Source organism: Haliotis rufescens, unplaced genomic scaffold (assembly GCF_023055435.1).
Source record: "Haliotis rufescens isolate VD_foot unplaced genomic scaffold, xgHalRufe1.0.p SCAF_5, whole genome shotgun sequence".
NCBI classification, from domain to species: domain Eukaryota; kingdom Metazoa; phylum Mollusca; class Gastropoda; order Lepetellida; family Haliotidae; genus Haliotis; species Haliotis rufescens.
The window spans coordinates 12,983,806-13,010,332 of record NW_025964223.1 but is presented as its reverse complement, the minus strand read 5'-3'; the positions used below and the strand labels follow the sequence as shown (position 1 = coordinate 13,010,332).

Genomic DNA, 26,527 nt, shown 5'->3' with positions numbered 1-26,527 from the left:
ATCAACATTTGCACTGCACCTCTTCTATTAGAATAGAAAGTGTTTCTTACATTTGGAAAGAATCCATGTAGCAGCTCTCAAGTAAAAGGTCGCACAATGGTGAATAAAAAAAAACACACCCTAAGTTCAAAACATGTAATAAATCATATTGTTTCATAAAATATACATACCAAAATCAACCTTACCACTGCACTCACCAAAACATGTCTTTGGAAAGACAGACAGACGGATATCCTTGGTATGGCTTTATCAACCCGCCCTTTTAGATTGGGGGTAGAATTAAATAAGAAACATCTTAATTTTTATTATTAAAGTTGTTTGTACATACTATTGCAGGGCACATCACACATTAACACTTAATCACATCACATATCGCAAAAAACATTACATGACACAGATCAAAGGGTACATGACACATATGGCACATGGCACATGGCACATGACAAATATACAATTAATCACATATCACGAAAAAAACCATTACATGACATATATGGCACATGGCACATCACACATCACACATATACAATTAATCACATGGCATATAAAAAAACCACTACATGACACAGATCACAGGATACATGACACATATTGCACATGGCGCATCATGCATGTACAAATAATCACATCACGTATCACAAAAAAAAAACATTACATGACACAGATCAAAGGATACATGACACATATGGCACATGGCGCATCATGCATGTACAAATAATCACATCACGTATCACAAAAAAAACATTACATGACACAGATCACAGGATACATGACACATATGTCACATGGCACATCACGCATATACAAATAATCACATCACATATCACCAAACAAAAACATTACATGACTCAGATCACTGGATACGTGACACATGTGGTACATGGCGCATCACACATAACACATATAAGATTAATTACATTGCATATAAAAAATGTAAAAACAACATTCCATGACACATATCACAGTATACATGACACATATGTCACATGGCACATCACGCATATACAAATAATCACTTTACATATCACCAAACAAAAACATTACATGACTCAGATCACTGGATACATGACACACGTGGTACATGGCGCATCACACATAACACATATAAAATTAAGCACATTGCATATTAAAAAAACATTCCATGACACATATCACAGCATACATGACACATATGTCACATGGCACATCACGCATATACAAATAATCACATTACATATCACCAAAAAAACATTACATGACACTGATCACAGGATACATGACACATATGAGGAAAAAGAAGAAGAACTTTTTATTTGCATGAAGACCTCTGGCCCATATACAATTACAGTTTACAATATACCAATTGTTCACAGATGCAACGGTAAAATAACGTGACACGTGACTTATGTCATAATTGAATTGTACTACGTATTCTTTTTGCATAAGCGTAATATAGGAAACGTGATAAACTGTTCAAGACTACTTCATTGTTATTACTCATAATAGATTTGAAATGGTTCAAGCAAGGATATCGGCAAAGTTTTGCCGGTAAGTATTCTTTTCTGAGATCATTATAACATGAACAAATGAGTAAAAAATGAAATTCAGCCTCTTTACCATTATTACAGACTGGACTTATTCGAAAAGACTTTTCTATCGACAGATATCTGCCTTCATTATTCTTCAATTTTAAAAGACCTCCTCTAAATCTTACAATTATATTTCTAAATTTTCTTTCATACAAAACTAAAAGATATTTTTCAGGTTCTCAAAGACTTTAAAACTCTGCATATAAATGATATCTTGAACTAGAGTTTAAGACTGATCTCCAGTTTTGGTAAAACATGTTTATACAAGTATCCTTAAAAAGTCGTAGAAATGAAAGCCAAAACTTAAGTGTTCTAACATAGGAGTTGATGTACAGTGGAAAGCGACCCGTTTCCCCGTAGATTATAGCATTTGGGGTTCGTTGTTCTACTTGCAGGAATTTCTTACAGGCTAATAGATGAACTCTTTCCAATTTGTCATATTGCTGAAATCCCCAAACTTCAGAGCCATATAAAAGTATAGGTTTTATTTGCGAATCAAATATCTTAAAGAACACTGACTTTGAAATAAGATCAATTTTACTTAAAGTTACAATCAATTCGACCAAAGCTCTTTTTGCTCTTAGTGCTAGATCAGATATACTATTACTGAATTTTCCCGATGAATAAAAAGGTAAACCAAGATATTTCTAGCTTGACACTACCTCAACCTTTCCCCCCCCCCCTATAATACCAAATATCCTTTTTTGAAAGCACCCCACCTCGTCTGAATACAACAACTTTTGTTTTTTCCAGATTTACCCTTAAATTCCATTTTTCTGTGTGGGTTTCTAGAATATTCAACTGAGTCTGTAGCCCCATGACACTATCTGATGTTAAAATAACATCGTCGGCAAACAACAATAACAGTATCTCTATTAAATCAGGGAATAACTGTACACTATGCTTTCCATTAGAAATAACTTCATTTGATAATTCGCTTATGAAATGTGAAAACAGTAATGGACTCAAAATACATCCTTGTCGTAGACCAGTAGGGCAGTCAAAATAATCTGTGAAACCTAGATCACATTTTACACACGATTTAACACTTTTATATAAACTTCTTAAAGCTTTTAACATTTTACTACTTATACCATAAGACATAAAGAGATTCCACAACTTATCACGGTTAACAAAATCAAAAGCCTTTTTAAAATCTACAAATGCCGCATAAAGTTTTGATTTCTTTTTACATAAGCATTTCTGAATAATAGCATCCAGAGTAAATATGTGGTCAGTGGTTGCATAACCCTTTCTGAAACCGGCCTGTGTTTCTGGTATTCTGTTCTTGATGTTTGCCCATATAGTTATTCGTTTACTTAAAACAGACGTGTAAAGTTTACCTATAACACTGAGAAGTGAAATACCACGATATTTATCATGATTACTTTTCTCTCCTTTTTTATGAACAGGAATGATAATAGCTTTTGACCAAACATCAGGAAAAACACCAGACACAAATATTCTATTAAATAACACATTCAGAAAGGGCATGACGACATTTTCAGAGACTTTTAACATTTCAATTACCACATCATCTATACCTGAAGCTTTGCCATCTTTCAAATGAGATATAGCATTATGTATCCCTTCATCTGTTATATTGGAGTCCAATATATACTCTTCCACATTGTTTACCACATTAGAAAAGCTGGGTTCCATTTTTACTTCCTTGTCTACGTTAGATGGGGAGACATTCTGATCACATAAGATATCAGCATTGAACACATATTGCTTAAAAGGTTAAACCAAGCATCACTGCTTATATAATTTTGATTACTACACGGCTTAGATATACCTCGGAGAAGTTTCCAAAACTGTTTTTGATTGGATATAACTGCTGTCAACGCCTTCGCAGTCTTTGTCTTAAATTCAAATTTTGACTTTCGGCAGACAAATTTATATCTATTCCTTAAAGTACAGCATTTTCTTTTGAATAAGTTTGATTTATATCTCCGAAATAGTCTAAGATATTTCTTAGCTTTACGCTTAGCTACCATACACTCATAACTGTAAAATCCATTTCTAACATTTTTAGGGTAAACTGTTTTTTTCATACAACTTGCAGCATCCAGCAAAGTGGAAACAAACATATCAAGAGCTGAATTGATGTTGACATTAACGCTAGCCATGAGATTAGCAGAAGCTGCAAAATAGATCGATTTAAGGTTTTCAACAAATGTATTGACATTATCCACATTCCACTGGTATTTGGATGATCTACATTCTGTTGAATCATCTACTTGTACAGTACTAATGGGTGGCCTGTTAAAATATAGCATTAAGGGCATATGTTTTGAATCCAGCCTCTGTTCGACTGTGAAACGAGTGAAGTATTCAAAAAGAGCAGGAGAGGCAATAAAATAATCAACAACACTACAACCTTGCTCAGATACATAAGTAAATTCACCCTGCTCATCCCCCTTGAACCTCCCATTTAAGACATACATGTTGAATGCGAAGCAAAAATCTAACATTTTACCAAATCTATTCATAAATGATTCCGGGGGTACGGGTGGCCCAGTCGTCTAAGGCGCCGCGATTCGCTGTGCAGAGTTGCGTCCCTTGGGCACGCCAGAAACCTAATATTGTGGGTTCGAATCCCGGTTCGCCCCGATTATGTTTCTAGGTTTGTCAGCACCATACCCGTGCTCGTGGGTTTCACCGAAGTGGTAAACGTCTGAGACCTGCATCACTTCGAGCTTTCCTCCCACATTAAGCTGACACGCAGCGATATAACTGGAATACTGTTAAAAGCGGCGTGAAACCCAACTCACTCACTCACTCACTCATAAATGTATCCTTTGAAGATCTCTCCCCGACATGCACAGGTTCCTCCTCGGGGAATACACTTGTTTCCTCATCATTACACGGCTCAGGGGGACTATTGTTATTACCAGTACGTGCATTAAAATCACCACATATCAGTACGTGAAAATCTAACAGTTCAGATGAATGTTCAATCAACCACTGTTCCAGTAGTTCAAAACTTGTTCTTTTTCCTGAGGTATCATAGTAGTTTGATCCATATGGCGGTATGTACATTCCAAATAAAAGAACATTTTTATCACAACCGAATAGGTATTTAGATAATTTTATGCAAATGGCATTATCAAAAGTTAAGGGGTATTGAACGCAATAAGAAGATAAGGCTTTCTTCACATACATATATACCCAACCTGACAGTCTACCGTAATTTGCAATTTTATGAGCTTTGGCAAAGTAAATATCATAATCATTTAGTTCAGGAGCATCAACAGTTTTATCAAGGAAAGTTTCTAGTAAAATAACAATATCAAAGCTTCTAATATATCCAATGAATTCATTGTCCTCTAACTTCTTACGAAGACCTTCAATGTTCCATGACAAACTTGAACAACACTTATCACCATTGTTATCAGATCCAGGCTTATTATAATCATCAGTTTTATTAGTTGAGACAGGAGATGGGCCCTGGCCACACCCTCAACTTCTCTTAGTGCTCGATCGTGAAGCACTCTTAGAATCTCTATGGCTAAACTGAGCCCTGTCACTGTTGTCCCCTTCCTGGGAAGTTGTTTTCCGTGCTGTCCTTTCTGCATAGGTGTCCTGTTGTGTAGATGTCTGTTGACGTCGCTGCCTAGTTTCCTGACCTCTCGCTTGATCCTGTTCCAAAGGCTTGGTGAATAGCTTTCCATTTTTGAAGTATGCAATTAACCCCTTTTCTCTCATCTCAGAAATAGTTTCGCGCTGTCGCTTCGTGAGATCATTGGCAATACCAATGTTTGCACTTTGTAGATTTCTTCATGACTGAAGAGCTAATAATTTGTCCTCTGTAAAGGAAAACTTAGCGATTAATGGGCGTGGGCTGTCTTGACCATCCGATCGTTTTGGTCCAGTGCGATGCGCCCTTAAAATGTCTTCCTTCTTCCAGGTCTTCTCCTTCACGTGGCTATTGAGTGTTGTGATCACAGTTTCTTTAGAGGTGTCATAATCTTCCTTACTTGACTCCTGTATCCCGTAGCACACAACGTTGCCCCGCCTACTAAAGGCATCAAGCCTGTCCACACTATCTTCAATATATGACACTATATGACACATATGGTACATGGCACATCACACATCACAAATATGCAATTAATCACATCATATATCACAAAGAATATTACACGGCACAGATCACAGGGTACATGACACATCCCAGAACAACCCTCTATCTAAAAAACTTGACTCAATACAATATCAGGCTCTCAAACTAATTACACGCACCCAACATGGCACCTCCTACACTTCACTTCAGGCCTTAACAGGAGAAATGCCACTAAGTCTACGCAGGGAACAGCTAAGCTTAAATTTCTGGACCGCGTCCCAATCAAACCCTCTCATCCAAAACTTAATAAACCAAAACATCAGCCCCAAAAATAAAGGTCTAGCTCGTAAACACCCCTTACTTACCCCAATATCCCAAAGAATAACAAACTACCTAAATGAACACCAAATTAAAAATCTTAAACATAACTGCAAACAGTCAAATATCTTCACCCCTAAACTTAAAATACCTAAAATAGACACAACACTAGCTAGCCAAATAAATAAACAAACCGACCCAAACATAGCTAAAACCACCACACTAGCATACACGAAAATTGGCCAAATTGGTGTCACATTTACACGGACGGATCTTCAGATCCGACCTCCAAACACACAGGTTTCGGAGTCCATACCACACAACCAACTAAAACCACACAATCCTTCCGACTCCCAAACAACCAATCAATATTCACGGCAGAACTAATGGGCATGGCCTCAACCCTCAATAATCAAGAATCCAAAAAACAAAACAAAAATCCTAATACTTACCGACTCCCTAAGTGGACTGCAAGCCCTCCAAAACAAAAATACCCAAAACCGACCTAAATTAATAAATCAAATACTTAAAAGCTCCAACGACCCAACTAAGGCAGGCAAACAAATAACCTTCTTGTGGATACCCGCCCACGTAGGAATATACGGTAATGAAAACGCCGATAAAGCAGCTAAACTATCCCTCAAAATCCCAGAAATAAGCTTAAACTTACCCATCTCAAAATCAGAAATTAAAAGTGTGAACAAGCAAAAAATCACCAAAAAATGGCATAACCTATATCTAAACTCAAATAGCCAAATCAAAAAAGTACTCAGCAAACCACTAACCAAACCAAAAATTCTCCATCCATCAAAAAAATCGACAGAGTAATCACTAAAGTCCAAACAGGACATACCAACCTAAATAACCACCTAAAAAAAACACACGACAGGTAACTGACCACACTGCAAACAACTAGAAACCCCAGAACACGCACTCATCCACTGCACACACTACCTAACACATCGAACCGCATTACAAACCACCCTCAATCTAAACAAGGCTCTCACTCTAGAAGCAATACTAAACCCACAAAATAAACTAGAAAACTTCAAGGCCTTAGGCGTATTCTTAATCAAAACGGAACTAATAAAACGCATCTAAAAACACTATAAACTACCAAATTAAAATCACATAAACAAACAAACATCCACCATACCCAGCCCCCTTAGTTCTCCTCCCCAACCCCATCGGCATCTATTCCAAATCTCAAAATTCCCAAATTCTATATAAGCAACCCCTAAAGCCCCCTCTTGGGTTGCACACACCACTTTCGCCCCTTTCGGAAACACATTAAATGGCCTGGCCGGGCCCGTGTGCGAAATACGCATCAGTCGGAAAGCGCACGTTAAATCTCCAAAGTAAGTAAGTAAGTAAGACTGACACTCTTGATGGGTCAGTGATTAAGACAACAGATCAGTACACACGCTTCCTATTCAGTATGTACGTATGATTACATGGCCGTGTGTATGCATGGTATGTTTGGCTGTATGTATGATTAAATGTATGTAAATTATGTATGTGTATTTATGTGTGTGTCTGCGTGTGTGTAAATGTATGTAAGCCTAGATTACAAAATAAATGCTTCGGTCGTTTGAAGCCAGAAGGCAGAGGTATGCCCGGGAAAGAAGCCTATCTTCGCAGTTGGTCACTAGAGCTGAAACTTCTCTCGCAGAATATTTTTGAATAAGGCGAATGGAGCAGAGTAAGCTTAGGGGTTATCGGCTGTTGTGTGAAAACAATGCTTCAGAAAGATCGACGTCCTGTCCCTATGAACAAACCTACAGATTATGGATTGAACGTCAAAAGTTTCTGTCAGGTTTCTTAATGCTTAATTACTTTTGCTGGAAAATATGTTTCTTTTACAAGCGTTATAAAACATGTTAACATAAAAATATATGAATGTTGAAGCTAGGCTTCACTTCAGTTTTCCTTTATTTAGCAGGCCCCACATACTGAAAAACAGCCTAACTGTTTATATTACTATATCCTGCTATGCTTTACATATAACAAATCTATGCATTACTAATATATTAGGCCTTAAGTTTATCTATATTTCAAACTTTCTCCCTATGTAACAAAATCCATATGTTCTAGTATTAGTGAGTGAGTATGGTTTTACGCCGCTTTTAGCAATATTCCAGAAATATCACGGCGGGGGACACCAGAAATGGGCTTCACACAATGTACCCATGTCGGGAATCGAACCCGGGTCTTCGGCGTGAGGAGCGAACGCTTTAACCACTAGGCTACCCGACCGCCCCTGTTCTAGTATTATATTTGATATATCCGTATTTACGTATATACATCATTTATAATTTATAGTCAATATATATACCTATAAATCCTTACTATACTCAATAATGTAATGTAATGTAATGTAATGTAATGCATTACACTCCTCCCCCCCCCCCCCCCCACCCCCCCCCACCCCCCCCCCCCCACCCCCACCCCTACAATTAAGTATGATGGTTTATATCTATTAAGCATTTTATTAATTATTCAACCAGACCTACCCCGTCGATGAAATACAGGACTGTGAAGTTGACGTAAACCCTAAAACTTGATGATGATAATATATGAATGTTAATGCAAAAAGCGCTGCGTGTGAAGATATATTGAATACGTTTGACACATTAACCTATTTCTACACCTTTTTTAACGGTAAAATTAGATAAATTTAAACGTAAGTAGCATTTAACCGTTGAAATTAAAAGGTCTACAAGAAGATGTATTTCTTATAATAGATGGTCCATAAGGGTATTTAGTATTTCGTTATGAAAAAATAGTTCTCTTGATATTCAATACTGGACATTTCCCCACACCCCACTTTTTGTTTGTTTATGGTAAAAGTTAATAAGAGGAGGTTTGGTGGGGGACTAGAGGTATCTTTTCAGAAGGTGTTATTCTGGCATTACCCACTATTTACTGGAGAATATTGGAAATGAATATACTGTAGACTGTCATGTTGTCTGACTACAGATAGGATTTGTTATCTTAGCAATCGCTGGGGGTTTCACATTAGAGGTGATTTTTGGTTATGGGCCGGAAGAGCGAAACCTAGCCATAATCAACTCTAAAATCTCTTCGCTTTCGTAAAGCTACAGTAAGACTGGTCACGCTACAGTAAACACGGGATATTGCTGTACCGGGACTCTCAAATTACAAGAAAAACACAGAAATGCATATACCGTATTTACAGTAGTAATTTATTAGATGCTGAAGTATAGTATAGTTGCACGAAAGTACTTTACATTTAACAAATTTAATAACTCTAATACTTTAATATTTCATAGATGTACATTATAATTTCTACAAAAACAACAATAACTTATATCTTAAAATATGGTAAATACATTAATACATTCTATAATAAATTTGTCATTCACTCCAAGTGGATCAGGTCACCAACGTGATCTGTGTACGTCGCCGATGACGTTGTTGACAAGATTGTCTTTCAGAGCCTGAAGACGGTTGTCAATCAGCAGGTATCTTCTCTTTCTGGGTGGTGCTGACCAGTGGGATCCAATTCGTTGAATGGCGAGTTCTACGTTGTTTAGGAAGTTTAGGAAGGGTCTTGTGGCGTTGTCGGTACAGAATGGTCTTCAGGGATGCAAAGGAAGGAATTTCTTTAAGCAGGTCGTCTGGAACTACGTCGTGGTGGCGGCGAAGTCTGGAAATCTCATCTCCGTATATGGTTGGAATCGGCGTTGTTTCCGTCTTAGCACGGTGCATGAGCTTGGACTTGAAAGATTCCACTTCCATCTCATATTGGATAGGTTGGTGGGTATGGTTCACCTGCAATTAAATAATTGCATTTTAACTAATATTAACTATAAACAAATACATACATGTGACAAATACCTGTGGTATCTAAAAATAAGTAATAATAATAAGTAAAATAAATAACTGAATAGTTTGTTAAGCAAAGTCTTTTGAGTCTTTAAGATTATTATCATCATGATCATGTGCATTATTTTCTAACCTGCAAAGCCGCTTGAAGAATGCCGTTTTCAGTGATCACCGACGCTCTGCAGGCAGCAACAACGCAGTTCCAATACTTCTTCTCACGGACCGTTTTCTTGCAACGAAACTTGAATCCCTCATAAAACAAGTGCTGACCACCTCGCACGGTATCAACCATGGTCACTCGAACTTGTGCATTAGCCATTTTGGACATAGATAATGTTGTTGTTGCATTAAGTGTTTAATAGGTCGCCTTCTGCCTAGGCAATTTCGGCTGACCTATCCCTCTTTGGGACTCCTGTGTGTGAGAAGGGTACACATATCTATTGTGAGTTCGGTGTTCACATAATTTCTGTTTTTGCATTGATATGATTTCTATTTTCTTATATTGATATGATTTCATTTTTATCCTTGGCTGCTCTGTTTATATACGTTCGAGTAGCTGTCCTTCTCTCAGAAATAGAGTTAGTTTGGCCTTCGCTATTGCATCTCTTGGCTTTAGGAGATCTATGACAGATAGCGGATCTAACTGCAATTCTTGTTTTAACCTAGCCCGGGCTGGGCCATGGTCTTGACATTCTAGTAACACGTGGTCAATGGTTTCAGCATGATTGCAAGATGAACAAACCTTGTCATAGTGCTTTTTGTGACCAAGTCTGAGGCGTGAGATAGCAATTTGTTGGACCTTGGGTTGAATTTTGTATAGCCATCTGCCGATCTTACTTCCGTCCCATTAGGCTTTTGTTGGACCTTGGGTTGAATTTTGTATAGCCATCTGCCGATCTTACTTCCGTCCCATTGGGCTTGCCATCTTTCTGCTATGGAGGCTTTGATTTTGCTTTTTATCTCTAGTTTCCTAAGGGAATAGGCTGTATATCCGCTTTGTCTAGCGCTAGCTTCGCCAGTGAGTCTGCTTTTTCGTTTCCATGAATATCTATGTGAGAGGGGATCCAACACAACTCCACCTGTTGCCCTTGGTCCGATAGTTTTGTATATTCGTATAGAATATTGTTGACTGTGTTTGGCCTGGAGTTTGAGTTTCTGCCACTGATGGCCTGAAGTGCACTTAGCGAGTCTGATAGGACGACTGCCTTTGCTTCCGGGAGTTCCGGTATGAGTTTGAGTGCATGATGAATTGCCTCCAATTCAGCCGTGAATACTGACTGACCATCAGGCAAGCGAACTGAATGTTCTTGGGGTTTGGAGCTGTGGATATGGATCCCGTAACCAGCACTGTTGTTGATAGGATTCTTGGATCCATCAGTGTATATATGGGCCCAGCTGTCCCAGGTAGTTTGAATTTTAGTGATAGCTACTGATCGTAGTAGGGTTGGGTTTTCTCTTTTAGTGACTTCTGATGTTAAAGCAGTGTCAACTTTGGGAGTTTTAAAGTCCAGGGAGGGTGTAACCCTTTGTAGTGACTTTCTGGAGGCTGAATGTCATCGCAATTGTGACTTTGAATGAATTCACGTACTAATATCCCAGATGGCTTTAGTGGGGGATTTTTTCGAGCTAGGGCTTCATCTCGAGTGTTTTTGTCTTGCCATATCTTTTTAACCAAAGGGTTTGATGTTCGTCCCCAGAACGAAAATATTGCCTGCTCTCTTCCTAGTTTCAATGGGAGTTTCAATTTAGAAGTTTGGGTAGGAGAGTTGACCTGGTCAAAAAGATCATTGATCATGATATTAAACAGGGTTGGGCTTATAATGTCCAGTGCCATAGGATCAGATCGATTGTTCCCTATTTTAACTGATAGCGACCTGTCTTGCAGGAAGCTGTCTATGAAGTTTGCCATGTTCCCTTCTACTCCATTTTGTTCTAGTTTTGAGAGGAGTCCGTCATGCCATACCATGTTGAAGGCTTTGCTGAAGTCCAGAAATACTGCGGCTAGGTATTGTCTGTTTAATTGAGCTTTTTTTATTTCATTTTCCAGTCTTAGAATATGATCTAGACACGAGTGTCCCTTCCTGAAGCCACTTTGGTCAGGTTTTATGTGGTTGCCAGTTTCAAGGTGATGCATGAGCCTTTTTGTAACCAATGGCTTCCATGGCTTTGCACATGTTTGAGGTGAGTGAGATCGGTCGATAAGAGTTTGGTAGGGCTTCGCCTTTCCCTTGCTTTAGCAGCGGGATAACTGTAGCGTGTTTCCATGCTTTTGGGACTTCTCCATTGGACCATATCGTGTTATACAACTCAGTGAGTAAGCCTTTGGTTTGATCAGGTAGGTTTTTCAATATCTCATAGCTGGTTGTGTCAAGACCAGGTGCTGTGCCTTTTCTATGTTGTATCGCATCATCAAACTCTGTCACAGTGAATGGTATATTGTATACCAGATGCTTGCTTTGCGGCCGTTTTGAGATCTTAGGCATAAGCATTTTTTCCTGTTTGAATTCTTCACTGCAATTTGTGTTGCTGCTGACAGATGAGAAGTGCTCAGCTAGAATGTTGGCCTTTTCTTTGACTGTATGGGCGTTGGCTAACTTGGGAATTTTTGTGGGCTTACGCTTACCCCTGATTGCGTGTATTTTGCTCCAGACTGTTTTAGCATTTGTTTTTTCATTAAGGGATTTGCAGAAGGTCTGCCATGACTCTTTTTTAGAATCGTCTATGAGTTGTCTTACTTTCGTCCTGGCTGCTCGGACTTGGGCGAAGGCTGACTTATCCCTTTTTGACCTATTTAGGGCTTTCTTTCTCACTCTCCTAGCTTTTGCTATTTCCCAGTTCCACCATGGTACCGGCGTTTTGCCAGTTTTGTGGTCTTTTTTGGAATTGACTTTTCAGCTGCGGCAATAATTGCTGAGGTGAGATTTTGGCAAAAAAGATCAGGATCATCCGAGGCAATTTCTGAGGACTTGAATGATATACATTCCTTCCAGAATTTAGGCCAATCAGCCTTTGCATAGTCCCATGTGGGCTGAGGATTGGGCTGTTCCTCTAATTGTGGTGGGCTACCTATGTAGGTGAGTATAGGAAGGTGATCGCTTCCCCAAGTGTCGTCACGGACTTGCCATTGGCAATGTGACGCGAGGTTTTTGATGGCAATTGTGAGATCAATTGAACTCCACGTGTTGTGGACTTGGTCATAACGTGTGTGACTGCCGTTGTTCAGAGTTATGGGATTGTCGTCCTCAACCCATTTCTCTACCATTTTGCCGTATTTGCATGAATCATTCCTGTCTTCCCAAAGAGGGCTGTGGGCATTATGGTCACCAAGGATTATCCCATTTTTGCCTACTATTTGAGCTAGTCTTGTTAGCTCTTCCATGTTCGTTTCATGGGTAACCCTGTGATATATGTTAGCTATGCTTAATTCGTTGCCATTTGCCAGTTTTAGGGAGATTACATGGGTTTCAAGGTTTCCTACGTTTGCGTCGATATTTTTGGAGGTACATCTGTCGTGGACAAGGATGATTAGTCCTCCTCCCTTGTTGCCAGGCATAAGTCTTTTTCTGTCTTTTCTATATTGGGTGTACCCAGGTAGTGTGAATTTGGCTTTTTCACTGAGTTTAGTCACCTGTATTAGAATGACATGAGGCTTCATCACCTGTTTTTTGACGAGTGCAGTCAGTTCATTGCCGTGGCTCTTGAGGCCATTTGCGTTCCACTGTAGTAAAACTTACTTACTTACTTCGGAGATTTAACGTGCGCTTTCCGACTGATGCGTATTTCGCACACGGGCCCGGCCAGGCCATTTAATGTGTTTCCGAAAGGGGCGAAAGTGGTGTGTGCAACCCAAGAGGGGGCTTTAGGGGTTGTTTATATAGAATTTGGGAATTTTGAGATTTGGAATAGATGCCGATGGGGTTGGGGAGTAGAACTAAGGGAGCTGGGTATGGTGGATGTTTGTTTGTTTATGTGATTTTGATTTGGTAGTTTAAAGTGTTTTTAGATGCGTTTTATTAGTTCCGTTTTGATTAAGAATACGCCTAAGGCCTTGAAGTTTTCTAGTTTATTTTGTGGGTTTAGTATTGCATCTAGAGTGAGAGCCTTGTTTAGATTGAGGGTGGTTTGTAATGCGGTTCGATGTGTTAGGTAGTGTGTGCAGTGGATGAGTGCGTGTTCTGGGGTTTCTAGTTGTTTGCAGTGTGGGCAGTTTCCTGTATTTTTTCTTTTTTATTTTTTTAGGTGGTTATTTAGATTGGTGTGTCCTGTTTGGAGTTTAGTGATTACTCTGTCGATTATTTTTGATGGATGGAGAATTTTTGGTTTGGTTAGTGGTTTGCTGAGTACTTTTTTGATTTGGCTATTTGAGTTTAGATATAGGTTATGCCATTTTTTGGTGATTTTTTGCTTGTTTACGCTTTTAATTTCTGATTTTGAGATGGGTAAGTTTAAGCTTATTTCTGGGATTTTGAGGGATAGTTTAGCTGCCTTATCGGCGTTTTCATTACCGTATATTCCTACGTTGGCGGGTATCCACAAGAAGGTTATTTGTTTGCCTGCCTTAGTTGGGTCGTTGGAGCTTTTAAGTATTTGATTTATTAATATAAGTCGGTTTTTGGTATTTTTGTTTTGGAGGGCTTGCAGTCCACTTAGGGAGTCGGTAAGTATTAGGATTTTTTTTGTGTTTTTTTGATTCTTGATTATTGAGGGCTGAGGCCATGCCCATTAGTTCTGCCGTGAATATTGATTGGTTGTTTGGGAGTCGGAAGGATTGTGTGCTTTTAGTTGGTTGTGTGGTATGGACTCCGAAACCTGTGTGTTTGGAGGTCGGATCTGAAGATCCGTCCGTGTAAATGTGACACCAATTTGGCCAATTTTCGTGTATGTATGCTAGTGTGGTGGTTTTAGCTATGTTTGGGTCGGTTTGTTTATTTATTTGGCTAGCTAGTGTTGTGTCTATTTTGGGTATTTTAAGTTTAGGGGTGAAGATATTTGACTGTTTGCAGTTATGTTTAAGATTTTTAATTTGGTGTTCATTTAGGGAGTTTGTTATACTTTGGGATATTGGGGTAAGTAAGGGGTGTTTACGAGCTAGAGCTTTGTTTTGGGGGCTGATGTTTTGGTTTATTAAGTTTTGGATGAGAGGGTTTGATTGGGACACGGCCCAGAAATTTAAGCTTAGCTGTTCCCTGCGTAGACTTAGTGGCATTTCTCCTGTTAAGGCCTGAAGTGAAGTGTAGGAGGTGCCATGTTGGGTGCGTGTAATTAGTTTGAGAGCCTGATATTGTATTGAGTCAAGTTTTTTAGATAGAGAGTTGTTTAGGGTGTTGTATATGGCGCAGCCGTAGTCTAGTTTTGATCTAATTAGTGATATGTAGAGAGAGAGGAGGGTATCTTTGGAGGCTCCCCAGTTAGAGCCAGTTAGGCATTTTAGGGTGTTTAGGTCTTTACTGCATTTAGTTGTTAGATTTTGGATGTGAGCATCCCAGGTGAGATGTTCAACGAAAATAAGTCCTAAGAATTTTGTTTGATTTTGAAATTTGATTGTTTGGTTGTTTATCTGGAGGATTGAGGAGGCGGGTTTCATTTTTTTTATGTTTGAATACTATTCCTGTTGTTTTTTCTGAGTTAAGGGAGAAGCCCCATTTGTCAGCCCATTGTTGTATTTTATTAAGAGATTTTTGGAGTAAATTTTGGGCCATTTTCATGCTTTTGAGTGTCAGTCGGCATGTATCAAATCTTTATATTGTGATAACTGTCACACCTGACTTATTTGTTTGAATGACACGTCTGACACAAGGGGTGAACCGTTACACATTAACTCGGGGTAACGATTTTCTGTGCTATAGAATCAAAGTACCGTTGTGTATGGAGTACATATATCTCACGATGATGTGTCATTCCTTAACCAGTACGATGTATGGCATAAGTATATACACTTAAAAGTAGACACATGTTAACGATAATAATGACAGAGAGATAAATAAACGCAGGTCGGGTAAGTATTATTACCTTGGTTAATTATAAGTTGCCATTTTTTAAACAGTTTTCCATAAGATGAAAGAAATGATGGTGCAGAAAAGAGACTAGCAATTAACACTTTAACCGTGATGCAAAAGCGTTACTTAATACAATCCACAAAGAACAATATATAGGGCGCCTTTTTACTATTTATTCGTTATATGATATCAATAATTTATTTATGGATACTAAAGAATGAATTTATATCACACATTTGATTTTGTTTTATAATGAAATGTTTATTAATATGGCAAATCGGTTTTTAGAGATCAATAACTGAATTTATTATCAAATGATGTACTTTATCATCTAAAAAATAAAATATGGTATTGTATCTATAGCCTTCGTCTCCGTGAACTTTATGCCCATTTTTTAATAATTCGTGAAGATAGGTACAGTTTCGTAACATTTGCATATACAGTCATATTCAGATGATGTCCCCACATATATGTAAGGGCAAGTTTCTTCCCTTTGTTTAGTCAGCAGCTTTCCTCCTGGCTATGAATGTGGAACACAGGCTTTAGGGTTACATATGAATCGTGTTATCATTGTATTTTAATGCGATTTGAATATTATTATTTACTATCGTACTTACTTCATGTTTTAAATGACACGTTTTATATTTAGATGTCACAACAAATTACAATTATTGCTTGTAAGCTCAACACAATTGACAAATACTCTAAAATATATGACTAGTAAACCATTAATGTACGTTGAAAAATATATATTTGTGGTAGCATCACTCAGAATACCTGTCTGGGGTAATTATTCAATCAAAATCCAGGTTTGAAGTTAGGTGAAATGTGTGTTATGTAATATGCACCTGGCAGCCCAGCAAGAGATGAATGATCAGTTGATTTACTTTCTTTGTAAATCAGCGGATCGTTCGTAGTCATCAAAGGATTAACAGAAAATACACTGATTGATTAATCACTGTTATCTTGCACGGTGGATATGTCAAAATTGAGTGTTTACATGTCTATGTTTACTAAAACAAAGGGAATACACTCATATCACGGCGTGAAGTGCCGATGTAAAAACAACATGCTTTGTTCAAAGGGTTTACCGATAATACCTGATATACGTTGATTAATTGCTCATTCTTATCTAACTCAATGGATTTTTTTAGGAACCGTGGACGTTATGAAAATAGTTGTCACGTGGGCTTTTTCAGCCGACCTTTTAGACATGACACCTATGTGAAACACCTGAAACAATCTAAGTGGTCAGTTGAGAAACGAACATGCATGGGTTATAATATCTCGAAACGATACATATATATTTTAAAATATTTGATTGTTACAGAGACACGTGACATCGAATACGTTTCTTTGTACAGCTGCAGACGTTTGGGATATTGTTCCTTTGTGTGTGTGTGTGGGGGTGGGGTGGGGGGGTGGGGGGGGGGGGGGGGGGGGGGGGGCCACGGGTGGCCCAGTCGTCTAAGGCGCCGCGATTCGCTGTGCAGAGTTGCGTCCCTTAGGCACGCCAGAAACCTATGATTGTGGGTTCGAATCCCGGTTCGCTCCGATTATGTTTCTAGGTATGTCAACACCATACCCGTGCTCGTGGGTTTCACCGAAGTGGTAAACGTCTGAGACCTGCATCACTTCGGGCTTTCCTCCCACATTAAGCTGACACGCCGCGATATAACTGGAATATTGTTAAAAGCGTTATGATATTCGCATTTTGTTTTCCTTCATTTGCAGTAGCATTGGAGAGATTCATTCTTGTTCCTCTACGTCTTGGTTGGGAAATTCTTCGATGCGCGATTAACGTTGTTTTCACAAGTCTTTTCCTTTGTATATTACAGTCAATTTGTAAAATGTGATTCTCTCAGGCAATTAATAAAATGTGTAAATATTTCAGTCATTTTGACTGAAAAATCTGTCCATTTCTTTAACAGATTGACCAAAATTGATTAAGACGATCAATAGGGCCTAAAAACATCACAATAGATTATCATGTAGGATTAGAAGCCAAACAATATAGAAATGTACTTTTTATCGTAACATTTTCAGTCTCTTGGTGTGATATTAAACATTAAAATGTTTGGAATTCGTTGTCATAATAATACAGATGGACATATTTTTCAGTCACTTTTGTAAAATAACTGAATATTCAGGCGTTTAATAAATTTCCTAAGTGAAAATTTTGCACATTTTGACTGTAACTATATAAACACGTTAAAATAAGCAATGATCAGGAGAAATATTTACTTTGTGTTGCATGTCAAAATAGTGTAAACGAAAATCGCACAATTACCAAGCAAGTGACTTATCAAAACTTCGTCACCATTACCGATGCTACCCACAAAGATACCTACATTTCCTTATTATTTACAAAACTGTATTTCATTTTGTTGATCAATGTGACCATACGCCCTTATACTCTCAATAAAAGTGACAAATGCGCTTACGAATCGCGCAGCACAGCACTATTCTAGGTTTCTGCTCTATCATTCGGGTACTCACGGGAAAAAACAATAACTAAGGCAACAACCATTCCCCGGGAATTGCTTTAGATCAGTGCCCCTTTAAATGCTGCCCTTTCCCAGCGTCACGGCTATGGAGCTGAGACGTAGAGACCCAACCATCATAAAATAATTATGGTCCAATAAAAACAATGCTCCACCAAACCTCATAAACATGATCACTGAAAGTCGTACTACAGACGTTTAATGTCAAATCACAACAACAAAAATTGAATAGCAATCACATTTAACAGGATCATGTATTCTCTTAACACCATCGCAAAACACCATGTAGAAGCCACAAGAGTACTCATATTTTCCAACAAAATCACATCTAAAAATGAGACATCAGCAAGTACATATCATAAAATGTGTATAAACATTTTTCGTCAGAAAATCAAAAAGTTATCTCCTTGTTACCGCCTCCAGGTTCAGCTAGACATGGGTCCTCCTTTGGTCAAAAGTTTGTTCCCCCTCTAATGAGTGTGACACGGGTTGCGTAACGCGTTGCCCATGCGTGTAAGGGGAATGAACTTCTAGGCAGTAGTGTACATGGTATTACATTTCGTAATACTACATGGAGAAATGTCCGTATAAAAATTAAAAGTGGCATTTTCAATATGGCCACCATGGCGGCCATGTTTGTAATTGTGTGGGAACGCTGGGGGCAGGCTTTAACGACACCATTGATGTTTCAGCTTCGAGGGTTGTCGACTATGTAAACGTCACAGACGGATGGGCGAAGGTAAAACGCGCCACGACATTGGTTCACTTGACTTTCAGTCAGGTGAGCGAAGAACTGCTCACTTACATTTGACTCATTTCAGAATGGTCAGGAATTGAGCTTGTACACAGCACATGCACATAAACATGAAGATACGCATATCACTTAATGTTTTCTATCGTGAAAATCAATAATGAACTATGCAACATTTTGCATTACACTTATCGTATTACTCTTCCCAGTGTTATACCCAGACTAGTAATGAATGTCACTCATTTCGGGATTCAGGCACTGCAGTTTCGTGTTGGAAAATGTAGGAATATATAAATAAAGAACAATCTTTTCATTTATTTCCTTTCCATTTAACTGGAAGCATACTGCCTGTTCCAAGACAGATTCTATGAAAAAACAAGTTCCTTCTCGCTACACGTCACATGAACTTTTATTGCAACACTTGGGGATACTAATACCACGACTACGTACGTGATACGAGATAGAATTTATTCAGTAAATATACAAGTCACAGTGAAACATGCACATGGCTAACAGATACATATTGAGAGTGCCAACTCATGATATCAATATTTCCAAATGCGCAACCGGATTAGGAGTTTAATTCCTAATGGAATCTCTCAAATAATATCCTGTTTTATTATCAACATCTAAAGATGGATGAAAACCCAAGCGTTTTTAATCAAATTTTGCTTTCATATTTAAAAGAATTTCCAAGTTTGTTGTGGCAAGGGTTTTTTTATTATCAAAACCAAGAACCTAAAGATGACAAATGGTCACCAAGATATTTGTATTTTGAAACAATTTCCAAATACTTAACGAAATCTTAATGGACCACCATTTCTAAAGACTATAATTTTACTCTTATCAATATTGAATTTCAATTTCAATTCACAACAGTAAATAGTCAATTTATGCAGACGTTTATGTAAACCCATAAGTGTGTGCTCGAACAAACCAATATTATCTCTAAACAATAAGATCACAGTCATATCATATCTATATTAACACTATGTTAATCAGACATTGTCAATATCGTTTATGAAAAATGAAAACAACTGTCATTCCTGTTTCAATCAAAAGCTATACAATAAAATCAGCATACTTAGCAATCAATGCAATACAAGGTCATACTGTTATATACAAATTCATATATATAAATGAAAATAGAACTATGAATAATGTATGTGTTCACAATAATAATACGGAATTGAAAAACATTTGTCCAGTGCCTATGAGACAATGTTATACAAATAGATTCATTAGGCGATTTACATTTCTGTTTGTTTTTCATTTGTACATCCACGAAATCCTCAAAATGTTGTCATCATAAATATATTTATCAATAAAGTTTACACAGAAAGCAGATATCTTTATAAAGGCCATTCTATTCCTGCTGCGAAGTGAAAAGGATATTATTGGATACAAATACAAACAGTGTATCATTTAAAACTAATATGATACCAGCAGTCATTGCAGGGTGAAACCGCTGCAGAAACAAGAATGCTAAACACATGTGCATTTGCGGCTATCACATAGCCCAAAACGCCTTCTATAGGTATAAATATGGCGATTATTTTTAAAAGGTCCGAGGGGCCGCAAGAAAGTCATTGTTACTTGTGTTGTATTAAGTCTAGACTTGTGTTGAAAGAGGACGTTAGCATGGCTGGTGTCATCACTATTTGATAATGATTCATGCTCATGATATAGTTGTAATTGTACAATTGATTTCTTTTGAATATGGAAAGGCTTTTGTCTCATTTGTTGTTATTATTATGATCGTAGAGAGAGAGCAAGCGGCCGAACGATTTCATCACAACAGGGTTGGGGAGTTACCTTCCCTTGAACTTGAACCGACCACTAATCACCTGCTTCCAATCATCTGACCAAGTTCAATTCTGTCAAAACATTTGTTTTTTCAACTTTTGACACCATTATCACACATAACAATCTAAAGGAAAAACTGCATTCCTTGAAGAATGGGGCTTTTGTTACGAAAGGTGATGACTATAGATACAGTTTCATATCTTCAGAGGCTCAGAGGTTTAACGCAAGGCCATCTAGCCATCTGAAGTTGTCCGAGAAAACATTACGTGAAAAGCTGGACTTCCTCATTGATAACATATGTGTAAAACTGTGACGTCTGACATTTAGAAAACAATGTAGGCATCCCCATAGGCACTAATTGTGCCCCTCTTCTTGCATATGAATTGGAATTTGTGCTCGGATTGGCAACGTCAAAACAAGGTAATTTGGACAAGAAGTTTTCTTAACTTCGGGGTATTTTCGTGTTCTGATATCGTTCAATAACCATCAGATAACCAATTTCCGTCAATTTATTTATACCACCTGAACTGGAAATGAAGGCGACCAGTGATAACAAAGTCTGGACTAGGACATAGTGTATACCCTTGCTTCAACCGACTACTAATATCCTGCTTCCAGTCATCCGACGATGAACTTGAACAGTTATTAGGTAGCCCCCACTCTCATAATGTAAGTGCGTCGGTACCGTGGTTCTCATGTGCTGTTACTTTTCTGTATTGTTGTCTGGATTATGAATTTGGTCGTTGCTGCGATTTGATACAAATCGATTATTAATTTGGAACCAAATACAATCATATTTATGCTTCAAATGTCATGTATGTGTTAATATGTTTTCATTGTTTTTGGAGCATACATTCATCTCATCATTGATGACTGATGTAGTACTATCTAAACGTTATGTTTCCTGTAAAGATCAAGAAGTTGTAACACTGTATACTAAATACAATACCCACGACAGAACTACACACGTATTCGAGAATACCTTATAAGTAGATATTATAACTTCACATTCAGCTATGACAGTAAGTGATTCATTGTATAAGGCACATCATTACATCTTTTCGCTTATTGTCATAAATATTAGTCAATTTCTCATACTCCCAATCCCTTATTACACCAATTTCATCATCAGCCCCTTGTACATAAAAATCATTATTAAAATAGACCATATTTTCTGCTGTGAATGAAATGGACAGAAGCCTAGAACTCATATTCATTAATAAAGAAAAACTGAATATTTCAGTCCTTCTGCTGTAATAAAGAAGTGACCGATCCGGATCAAATAATAACGTGTATATTTTTTTTCCCTCAAGTAGTATTTGCATATTAGCACCTTCATATGTTACAGAGAGTATTTCATAATATGATCGTGCAAAAATCCTATTTTGTGAAGGATCAAGCACAATCGTACGAAGATATATCATGAGCCTTCTGGGCAAAGCAAAGGCAGATTGTGGGTGTTGGCCAGTTGATGTCATCTTCTTCACATTTCGAGAGGACAACACAAACAGGATATCCTTTATCTCATCTACAGCCATTGATGTTACTTTCATTCCTTTTTGTATAACAGTCATTTTAGAACTGTCTATAGGTACAGACATTATCTTTGAATATGCTCCTATTAACACTCGTTTTGATGTCTGGACGACGGCGATAGCTGTTACGCGCCTAACTCTGACAAACCGGTAAGTTTTAAGAGACCCGTTACTCAGGAACAGTTGATAAAACATTATTTTACGATTTGAATAGAGTCTTGCTACCAGTAGTCGTGTCTTCGGTGAAACTTCAGTCACTTTGTCTTCTTTCATTGCGGAATCTATTGACATACAAAATAAAGCGTCTGGAAAGTTTCCTTGATTTTCATGTACTCAAACCTTGTCAGACACATAGCTATATTATTTGATAAGTGTACGAAATACGACTATTCTCAATTCCTAAAATACATACAAATATTCAAGCATGCATCCATCCGTCCGTTCATAAAATAATACATCCTAATAACAAGTGTTACTCTTTATCTTTTTCCTAGCAAAAACGTTCACTTACATTTGACACACTTGAGCTCCTTCTTCCTTGTGAGAATGGTCTTGAATTGAGTCGGACACGACAGAACACCGCCTCTGAAACTATTCTGTAGCCAACCGTATACATTGTCAAAAACATGTCAATACATCAATGGTAGGGTTCAATAATTAAGAGAGACAATTGTATAGGTTATTTACCGAGCCAACAAATACAATTATAAAGACGGACTAAGCAAAGACCTACGAACATTTTTTTTAAGAATAATAATGCATTCCTGTCTCTATCGTAATTCTTTTTAAACGTACCTGCAACTGATTTCGTGATGAAGCAGAATCCTTTGTAAAACGTTTAGAGCTGATGGAGCCATCTACACCACAGGAAAGATCCGCAACCTCAAAAATAAGGTTGGTGCATCTACTGACACGAGTACAGAGTTCTTCACACATTCGGGGACCAAAAGGCTTTATGTATTGCCCATACACATGTGTATAAGAGGAAGTTGTAGAACTACATATCACTAAAGTTATACTAAGAATAGCAAAGTATTCCTTCATATTCGTCTCAAAGATTCCTTGAGAAACAATAAACACTATGGAGCGGTCATCCAGTATTCAGATCTCTTTCGTTCCACAAATGTGGATTTTTAGTTGAACAGTTAAACGGCTTCTAGTCACGTGGATACTCCATTGTGTGGTGCTTTGTAAATGATCAATCCCTTAAATGGTTTCTGGCACGTGTCCATTCGCTGGAAAGTATTGTTATTATTTATTCAAAGAAATAGGTCTCGCCTGATAACATTTTTTCATATCAGATGGCAATGATATATTGCAAATGACAACCTCTGTGACCAATAACAGTCTCACGAAGTACAGTATAGTCAATTCAAGCCAGGACTGTTCATTGGACATGAACACGTTTTTTGCTACACTCTGTCAGTAGACCCCTCGGTTATTGATGGTAGGGGGGAATTGCTTGTTGGGAAAGAACACTGAGAATATATTATCTATTTAGAAAGCGATTTTTTTCCCCACGAATGAAAATAATGTTTTTATGACTACTGAGCCCTGAGTCCGTTTGTCAATATGTGGGCAAGGGACTAATCCTTTGGCAATCTTGTTTCAGGATTCTATTTCAGAAAAGGAAATACATTCTTTATTGTATGTTTTCAAGCAAGTCAACAGAAACAGTTCATGTTTAGAAAGAAAAGAGACAAAACCAATTCCATAATCAAAATCTGTATGTGATTAAAGCAGAGTTCATTGTTTGAATCTGACCAAATGAAAATAACGATATACATCTTCGTAGAAACAGCATGCATTCTCGATCGTAGTTCAAAAATTGTTAAATGGAGACAGAATCCACAGAATATCTATTTGACTTTCAATGAATAAATACAACACACATTTTATTATTGTTATAAAGGTGTCATCGACACAATGTGGGTTTTTAGGCAAACTCATGACTTGGAATCCATGCGAAACTACCATGGAGGACGTGCTCTCTGTGCTTCCACCTCGACATTGACCTGATAGAGCTAAATGTATCAGAAATCGAAACATAATCAGGTGCCGACAGATAAGGTGTCTTTATTGAAAATGTTAATCGTACTTATAACTGTTCCAATCCATTGACAACCTTTTGAGATGAAGAATCTTAAAATTAAAATTGATGAGTTCTCTAAAGGGTCTATGAGAAACCCCTGAGGAAAAATCGACAGAGTTGTCTCCCTGGACAACTCTCCACATGACAGATTAATACGTGACACTTGTTTATGAATAACCATCTCTGTATTCTTTACATCGGTTCTTAATTATATGACCCATATTGAGTTCATTTATAAAGATGCTCATATGTTTACAAAAGGTTTGATTAATATGCATAAATAGCAATATTATGACCATCTTTACTACGATAATTGCTGACTACAGACTCAAAAATCTCCTTACCAACATCAATCACTGGAAAAATAGTCCAGTCAAAATATGACAAAAAGGGGGTCAACCCAAAACAAATTGCAACAGAAACCATTTTACCTGCATATAACTTGGAATTGCTCACTTAACAACATATCAAAAGTTTACCAAAATCGGAGAAGTTGAACAGTGCCTAATTTGCATATATTCAAAATGGCCGCCATTCAAACTAATTTTGCTGGGTTTTGGCAATATCTTGGTACCTAGGATAGGTACAGACTTAATACTGGTGTCTACACCCATGTTTTGGGGGTCAAGGAATTTGATCATAACAGTATTTACATTATTAACTCATTTCTTAGTGCCTAATTTGCATGAATTTAAAATGGCGGCCATTTTTAAACGCTTTTTTTACTATATTTCGGGATCTGAGTCTGGTAGAGACATAGTTCTGGTGTCAGTACCAATGTTATTTGGTCAAGGAATATAATTATAACAGTGTTTACATTATTTAATCATTTCTTCATGCCGAATTTGCATAAATGCAAAATGGCGGCCATAGTCGCATTGAGATCAATGGTCTGATGGTCTGCAGTCAATATGGAGAGTTACAAAATCATCTTGCTGAGGATGCATGTGGAAATGTTGCTCTCTTCTGGAGTACAGCTTTGCCTCTCCGATCACCTCATCTCTTGTCAGGGGTGATGCAGTTGGTGCATAAGGGTGAGCATCCATACAATTTCTGCCGATGACTGACATGGACCCAACTGAAATGACCTGTCTGTATTCAAGCTGTTTTTGTTACTTCACACGCCAGGCAGTACAATGTCACACCAATTCTAACATTTGATCGACCACTGTTTTGGAAAGCTCTGATAATTCAAGAAAGTGTCCCCAAGAACAGCGAGATAAAGGACATTGTACTTAGAATGGGTGGCTTTCACAAAGAAATGAGCTTTGTGAGTGCAATAGGACATCTTATGGTACACTCAGGTCTGAAAGAATTGCTAGAGGGTATATATGCAAGCAACACAGTCGTGCACATATCAAGTGGTAAAGCGATTTCTAGGACTGTACGTGCACACTTACTTGTAGTTGGAGCCCTGCATGCTATGCTAGTATCTTATGCTCTAAGCATTCCATCTCTGTGTGTTACAACAGCCCAGAAAGTTACTGAAAACACATTTACATCTGCAGCAGAAGCACCGGGTGAAAGTGTTCAGGAATCTGTGCAAGTTACCGCTGAGGCATCCAATGTGTCAATGCCAGATGATATTGATATCAAGGTGATGGCAAAGCAGATCAAGAATCAGAAGAAGGTAGTAGTGAGCCGCAGAAAGTACTGCAAATGCCGGTAGATGATTCTACAGGGTTTGATGAAAAAGAAAGGAACTACCTCGGATTCTTCACGCGAAACTGAAGATGTTGCAGGTGAAAATGCAACTTGTGCACCAATGCCATATATCCCTATAACTGCTGGTAAACTCTATGATGACTTGATGGCTGGGTCTATTACCATCGAGAGTTTACAGGATTTTCAGGTGCTGCAAGACTTTAAGCAACAACTGAAAGCAGCACTGCTACTATGTGGCTGCAGTATATAGACATGGTAGGCATCCTACAACAGTTCATCAAAGCTGAATGGACTGGTAATTGGAACCTACATCTGAAGTCAATGCAAGATATGTTACCGTATCTGGCAGCAGCAGGCCACCCAAACTACACTAA

At 38.0% G+C, this 26,527-nt stretch overlaps 1 protein-coding gene across 1 annotated transcript; it reads right to left on the bottom strand.

Annotated features, from left to right (window-relative positions):
* Nucleotides 1-9,429: 9,429 nt before the first annotated feature.
* On the bottom strand, nucleotides 9,430-10,129 carry LOC125373037. Its single transcript, XM_048383843.1, has 2 exons — nucleotides 9,938-10,129; nucleotides 9,430-9,750 (listed from the first exon to the last, which is right to left on the bottom strand). The coding sequence occupies exons 1-2, from the start codon at nucleotides 10,121-10,123 to the stop codon at nucleotides 9,430-9,432; spliced, it is 507 nt and encodes a 168-aa protein (XP_048239800.1). The 5' UTR covers nucleotides 10,124-10,129.
* Between the last annotated feature and the right edge of the window lie 16,398 nt (nucleotides 10,130-26,527).

What these genes read in the sequence shown, in the direction of transcription:
- LOC125373037 (XM_048383843.1), bottom strand. Translation starts at nt 10,123, where the DNA reads ATGGCTAATGCACAAGTTCGAGTGACCATGGTTGATACCGTGCGAGGT. An exon ending in TTCTTCAAGCGGCTTTGCAG is followed by an intron (nt 9,751 to 9,937) that starts GTTAGAAAATAA and finishes ATTTAATTGCAG; the next exon opens with GTGAACCATACCCACCAACC.